Source organism: Hesperophylax consimilis, chromosome 24, assembly GCF_061612785.1.
Source record: "Hesperophylax consimilis isolate HC1 chromosome 24, BYU_Hcon_1.0, whole genome shotgun sequence".
Classification (NCBI taxonomy): Eukaryota; Metazoa; Arthropoda; class Insecta; order Trichoptera; family Limnephilidae; genus Hesperophylax; species Hesperophylax consimilis.
In genome coordinates this window covers 7,636,946-7,644,242 of record NC_142859.1, presented here as the reverse complement: position 1 = coordinate 7,644,242, position 7,297 = coordinate 7,636,946, and the positions used below count along the sequence as shown (strand labels likewise).

The 7,297-nt window shown below is 36.7% G+C and overlaps 1 protein-coding gene across 1 annotated transcript; it reads right to left on the bottom strand.

Moving 5' to 3' along the window:
* Positions 1-4,149: 4,149 nt before the first annotated feature.
* LOC149411862 (chitinase-3-like protein 1) lies at positions 4,150-6,806 on the bottom strand. The gene is made up of 8 exons (XM_089646257.1): positions 6,629-6,806; positions 6,028-6,128; positions 5,618-5,877; positions 5,400-5,526; positions 5,121-5,306; positions 4,839-4,955; positions 4,617-4,748; positions 4,150-4,470 (listed from the first exon to the last, which is right to left on the bottom strand). The coding sequence occupies exons 1-8, from the start codon at positions 6,804-6,806 to the stop codon at positions 4,150-4,152; spliced, it is 1,422 nt and encodes a 473-aa protein (XP_089502383.1).
* Positions 6,807-7,297: the final 491 nt, after the last annotated feature.

The following is a 7,297-nucleotide window of genomic DNA, read 5'->3' as shown; positions in this document are numbered from 1 at the left end:
TAGGCGTATTTGACAAGCAGTTCTAAAATGTTATGTATACACTTCATACATAAGATGCCCTGAGGTTACGATAAGGTCTTACCTTTGTTGTAAACTTTTAAGCACATAGCCGATCCGGTCTCTACCCAAAAATAATAACTGTGTGCAAATTAATGGGCGCATGGGGCGGGGTATCTTTCGATTGTACAACTTTATATTTACCTAGGATAAAGTCGACTATATATTTGAATAGCTTCTTTCCTAGTTGAATTCAAAGAAATAATTTGCAACAATAATAATAAAAATTCAATTTAAAATTAACCATTAAGATTATTTTTATTCCTTAGGCTTTCAAGTTTTCTTTGGATATAGGCCTCCTTCAAATGTTTCTAGATTTGACAGTTTTTACCGGCTCTCACCCATCCAAAACCTGCCGTTTTCTTCAAATCGTAAGCCAAACTCTGCTTTTCTTTCCAACCAAAGATACCATCTGATGTTAGTGTGATTCTGATGATCAAGTCGTAAATATCATGGTAACTCTATCTCGAAGGTTCTTCTTGTTGTATCTACATAGCATGGCTCTTTCCAGGACTTGACGGGATTGTAGCAATTTTTATCATAACGTTCTTGTTTGCTTTCCGAACGATAATACTAGTAGATTATTATTCTCAAGTCTACTCCCCCTCGCTGAGTATCCACACTCCAATTTCTGGAGCTGTGGATAACGACGTAACAGACGCCAGTGGTACTTGGTCACTCCATCGCATTGGTAACCTTTCTCTGCTTCTCCTGTTGAAGTTCTCTGTTTGGTGAGCTACGTATCCAAAGCATCTTAAAATACGTTATGCTTTTCAATAACGGACACATTTTTATGTCTGGCTGTCCATGGGATCCTGAGCATTTTTCTTCAGCACCACATTTTGAGGGTTTTTTTCACTGAATCTAAGTATCCATGTTTCCACACCGACATGTTTTCAAAAATATGGGGAAAATCATCGGACGAGTCTTATCTTAGTGGTGTTTGTTTTGCCTGTTTCACTCCTCTGGAAGAATATTTTTGTTTAATTATATGAGTTTATAAATGGCGATAGATTTCATAAATGGCGATAGATTTACATCAGATAGTCATTCAAATGATTCTCTCAATGCAATAGGTTTTGGGGTAGCAACTACAAGCTGCAAGGGTTTGCTCAGTTATGTACAAGTGACATTCTGCCCCCGACCGCCTTTACATACAGTCCTGACATTCCCTGTGAGATATACCTACATTCGATTCATAGGTAGGTACTGGGTAGATATACACCACACATTCAATACTCTGGGGTGATCTGGCAAACCTGGGTAGTATTAAACTTCTCCGAATCTTTATGATTTATATTCACTGAAAATAAAAATGAAATATTTATCTCATTGACCAATCAAAGCAGTTTTTTTTCAATATTTACGTAAGTAAGAATTCATGTTTTTAATGAATTGCCAGTCTATTTCTCATATCAGTATTATTAAAATCATCCGGTAAATTATTACAATAAATGTAAAATCATATAATATATGACCGGTTAGTAGACGAGTGAACAAATGCGTCGGTTTCTCCTAGCAAATCCTTCATTATTGCACAAGCAACATATTCAGCTTAAAATCATAGTAGCAGGAGGTTTTAAAAAAATCGTAAGGTTGCCTGCGAATATATATATTTTTTAATTTACATGTAGTTAAAAAGTTAGAAGATTTGGGAGGCGTGTATGGGTAAATACTAATTGAGCATAAGCAAGCTTAGGTCACCAGTGGTTTGATACGTTTAGTGACTTAGCAGGGGTGCCCGAGTAAGGTTTGTCTAGGTCTTGGCGGCGGATGCGTTTGCCCACCTACTGCGTGGCGAGTCGGATCGGGAGAGACTAGGTAGACCTAGGTAGACCTTTTGACTTCTCCAGCTGGACTCTCAACCTATCGCCTTGCACCGCAGTGGGAGTTATAGATTCATACGTCCGTCACTCCTGGACACATTGACTCCCAAATTCCTAACCATCCCTCATACCTTTTTCCATCCCAGAAGTATCTCTCCTTTCCCAAAAAAGACCCCCCACCCAGCCTCATGTGTGGAGCTAATTTAAATAAAAAATTTCGGAAGAAAACAACACTGAAAAATTTCAACTATCTAGTGAGACGCTCCAAATACTTGCAAAAAGTTAAAATATTTTAATTCGTCGCTATACCTAACCATTTTTTTTTACTATAATACATCATTTTTATTAAAATGTTTATTTCAAAACACAAATTTGTTGGTTCAACCGAGGATTTAACCTTCCTCCCCAAAGTAAAATTCAAATAGATTTGTTTTTGTATAAAATAAATACCTACTAAAAATGAAATAAATACTGGCGTAAAAGATTACTTGTGACTTAGCATCTTCCACTATCGGAAGCACGATACATGAACTAGAATGCGTCTTTGCGCATTAAAGTTGTCGCACATACATCATCTTGAAACCAGATCAGCTTTGCTTCAGGTGGAACCGTCCACAATTTTTTGAAGCTGTCATACAAACCCTTAAATTAAATATACCATTCCTTAAGGAGAGTCCAATTTTATCCAATTCTCCAATTATATCCTAAATCCTTTATCTAAATTTCGCTAATAAACAATTAGTTAATGTTAATTAAGTGTTAATCTCAAGTAACCTACCAGGTAAGTATGGTACTGTATATTATCTCGGTACTAATATAGTTAGTAGATCATTGTTGAAGTGTATTATGTATTTGTACAGCGCCCTTGAGGTCATTTTTCATAAAAACGGCGTTATACAAATCGTCTAAATATTATTATTATAATGAAACACTATACTATATTGCAAGCACACTAAGGGTGGCGACACATTACGCTATACGCATCAATCACGCACATATACGCATTGCTCTGAAATTGGATTAAATTATAACAGTTAATATACGAAATGAATGTCGGTCCTGTCCAATCGGGATTTGGCGCAGTTCAAACCAAAAAAAATGTATATATTTTAAATTGGCTACTTGTCAGCCCAAGAGTTGGCGCAACTATGTCGAAAATTGAAAATAGATATTTTCGAATCTCTGATTTTTACGGGTTTATTTTTTTAAATTTTCTTTATCCTTTGTCTGTTTCGTATTTTCATAAATATTATCTTATCAATAATTTTAAAAAAAAGTTCGATGGTAAGGAATTGTAAATAACAGCACCATTGCACTGTTTTCAATTTATCCAAAATCTGAAATACAATTAATTGTGAATTTATAACCAAAATAATCGTATTACTTCTTTTTGTTTTTAAGTAAATTGTTATGTTGTTGAGATTTTTTTATAATTTATGGATTTCACTTTTAACCACTCTAGCGATTTTTGGCATACTTTAAGATACGCTTGTTATAATACGCTTGTCATAATGTGTCAAATTTATAGAACCTAAAAATGTGGGTTAAACTACGAAGTCTAGGTGGTTTCATTGGCTTTAAATATTGGATTACATTTATATAATTATACACAAATTTCGACTACCATAATACGGACATGTGTCTAGTGTGGTAGTCGAAAAGCATGTAAAAAACCTGTATCCAAATATATTTTTATGAAAAAAGAAAAAAAAAAAAAAAAAATCACAGTAAATAAATTATATTATAATTAAGATACCCTTGTTATAATATGCTTGTCATAATGTGTCAAATTTATAGAACCTAAAAATGTGGGTTAAACTACGAAGTCTAGGTGGTTTCATTGGTTTTAAATCACAGTAAACAAATTTTATGTTTCATCATCAATATTTTGAGTAACGATATTAATTAAATAATATGGTAAATGTACATACATATATGTATATACAACCAGTCGCCCGAGGGGTTATGAGTATTGTTCTTGGCCATATCGTTTCAACAGATGCAGGAACGTAAAGTCCCAAAATGTTGATCGGTTGAGAATGTTCATGTGAAAATTAATTTATAAAGACATTGCATTCATCGAATTGTTTGTTTTAATGTGAAATCAACAAGATACATTAATTTATATTAAAAATAAACAAATAATATTACTGAAGTTATTGGACTGTTTTGTTGACAGTAAATAAATACTAAATTGCTAACAAAATTAAAATCGCCTTAAAGCCAACCTAATGTTGATTTTTTTGGATAACACCTTGTAAATTGTTTAGCAGACTACGTTTGCTGGGTAGTTGCAGATGTTGTTGGCGGTGTCGAAGACCAAGGTTCCTCCGCAGGTGAACTTGCTGTACTTGTAGGTGCCTGCTACTGCTCCGTCGCTGCACAGATAGAACACTTGGCAGTTTGTTGCGTCCCTGAAGTAACCGGCTCCGCTGCACGGGCTGTCTAGGGTGACTGGAGCAGCAGTTGTGGCGGCGGTTGGGACGGCTGTTGCGGCTGTGGTAGCAGCGGTTGGAGCGGCGGTTGTGGCGGCGGTTGGAGCAGCTGTTGGATCAACGGCTGGAGCGGCGGTTGGTGCTACTTGGGCCTAAAATAACATACAATAACATTTAACATAACACTTCAATTTGAGATGTTTGTTACATGAACCCACAATTTAATAGCAAAACACATTTTGAAAGAAAAAATCAAATAAGCATCGAGCAAAATTAGGAGAATGGATGGGGAACTTACTCCAGCGCCAACACCGAAACTCAAAGCTGTCAGAAGTGGGAAACGTCCGTTTCCGCAAGCACCTGACGCATCATCAGTATCGATACTCCAGATCATGGCTCCTCCCAAGTTGTTGTTCAGGATGTAGTCCACCTGGAAGGAAATAGAAACCAAATTAGCAGTAAATCTGTTGAAATTATTCCAATATCACATAAGTATTGATACGTTGCCGTCCATGTCTACCTTAGTCTGAACTGATCGAAGATTGTCGTAGCTGACCCATTGGTTTCCACTGACGAGGTATGGCACTTGAGCTTCCTCATCGTACTTCACAACAGAGGTGGCTTCCATCTTGCAAATCTAAAAAGGTTAAATTTAGTAAGAATTAGCAAATAGAAAATGAAACAGCATTTTATATGAGTGAAGCCATGACGCGCTTTCCCCTCTTGTTGAGTCAACTGCCTTACAGTTTCTACCATATCACATTAAAAACAGGTGTAATAAAAAAAGTTAATAAGTGCTTACCTCACTATATCCCAGGATTCCCTGTTCACCAGTGGTTGGTCCAGCCCATCCGGGAGAGGACATGGGGCAACGAGGATCGCTGCAGTCGGTAGAAGCCAGGGTGAAAGTCCTTCCGTACAGACCGACTCCGAGAACCAACTTGTCAGCAGATGCTCCGTACTTCAGCCAAGACTTGATGCTCTCATCCTGGAAAAAACGAACATAAAATTAGCTTCTCCGGTGAAGTGTGTAATTAATTATAGATCAAACTAAGCCAGGTGTCCATCGTGTAAAACTTACAACATTGAGTCCTTCCCTCTCAGTTCCGATCTCAATAGCAGCTGGGTACAGAGGAGCATTGTGACCAGTCACGCTCTCCCAGGCTCCGTGGAAATCGTAAGTCATAACGTTGATGAAGTCCAAGTAACTAGATACAAATTTAATGTTATATTATGTGTTTTAAACAAAAAACATATGGTGGATTTCAACACTTGAACTAAATAAATATTTTAACTTACGTGTTCAAAGCCACGACATCATAAGACTGAATCATGGAGAATTCAGCGGCAGCGACGGCAGCAGTTAGAAGGTATCCGTGCTTGTTGAACTCAGTCCTTAGTGTCTTGATGAGCTCTGTGTAGGCTTCCTTGTCGGCGCTAGCTCCTCCCCTCTGTCCGGGGTACTCCCAATCCAAGTCCAGACCGTCGAATCCGTACAGCTGGATGAAGGCCACGGCGTTGTCGGCAAAGGTCTGACGCTGGGCTGCGGTTTCGAAAGCCTAGAATTTGAAAAAATATTAATATATAAAGAATGTCTAACACAATGTATCAAACGAAATTATGATGCAGTCATAGCCGCAGTGATGTGTGCGGATATTGCTGTTTGAAGAAAGGTTGAGAAATAGAAAGATTAAAAAAAAAGACCTTACCTGAGAGTACTTGATGGATCCTTCGTTCCATCCTCCAATAGCAACGATGGTCTTAAGTGCTGGATTCCTGAGCCTCAAGTTGTTGAACCGGACGAAAGCGCCTGAAACAACACATTAATGGTTAGGTTGTGTTAGGTCATCTATTCGATAACTTCAACTTTTATAATTATTTCTTGGACTATTTTTATACCTACACGGAGATAACTTGCTTATATGAAATATTGTTAATTTATTAAAAATCCATTCAAATTTTTCGTTTTCCTGTTAAAAGAGGGACTGCAGGCCTTTAACGAATGAATTGACAAATTTGATAACAAACTATATAAAGCACGAATATTTTATGAGGAAGTGGGAACACGTGTTCTTAAAATTTATTTTTTTCGCATTTCGCCCCTTATATTTATTATAACAACGCCACCTGCGTGAACATGTGTTCAGATATATTATGAATGAATATTATTTTATTAGGAAATGGGCATGCAGTCAAATTTTTAAACGTTATTTTGATAAATCATCCATACTCATTTTTCTCCGTTTAAATAAAATGTCACCATCTTGAAAAAGAGTACACATATAAAATGAGTAAGTATTTGGTTCCTACCCTTTCCATAATCGGCGTAAAGTTCATTCCATGGGTCGAGCACCCTGATTCCTGGCTCTGCGCTCAGTCCAACGAAGCCGAAGATTAGATGAGTGCAGAGTGTTGGGTCAATATCTTCTACGTCGAATTTACCTCCATTCTGTCTGTAGACGGACCAACTACCGAAGTAGCATACCATACGCTCTGGAAAATAAATCAAATATTTTAAACATCTTCCTCACACAATCACCCACATCGAAAATACGGATCCTTTGATTATCGTCTAAATGTGATATTATGGTAAGTAAAAATGATTGTGAAAACAATGAAAAACTCACGAACGGTGATCTCAGGCAATGTGAAATTTATACAATCTTTACTCTACTCTACCTTGAATTGTCAACGCCAAAAGAAGATATTCGAAGAACTCTAATAAATCTGAATTCTCCCTTCTTTCTTTGGCGTAAGATCGTCATTTTTTTAAATCGACAAATTTTGGACGGGTTTTTTCGGAGAATTTGAACAATTCATCAAATTTCAACGTTCATTTCTGGGTACTGTGAAAGTCTTATTCAAGTTCTGTTATTATATCATCATAGGCTAGTTGCATGACAGAACTGAAATAATAACAGAACTTGAAAAAATCTTTCACAGAACTGGAAAATTAACTTTGAAATTTGAAGAATTGTT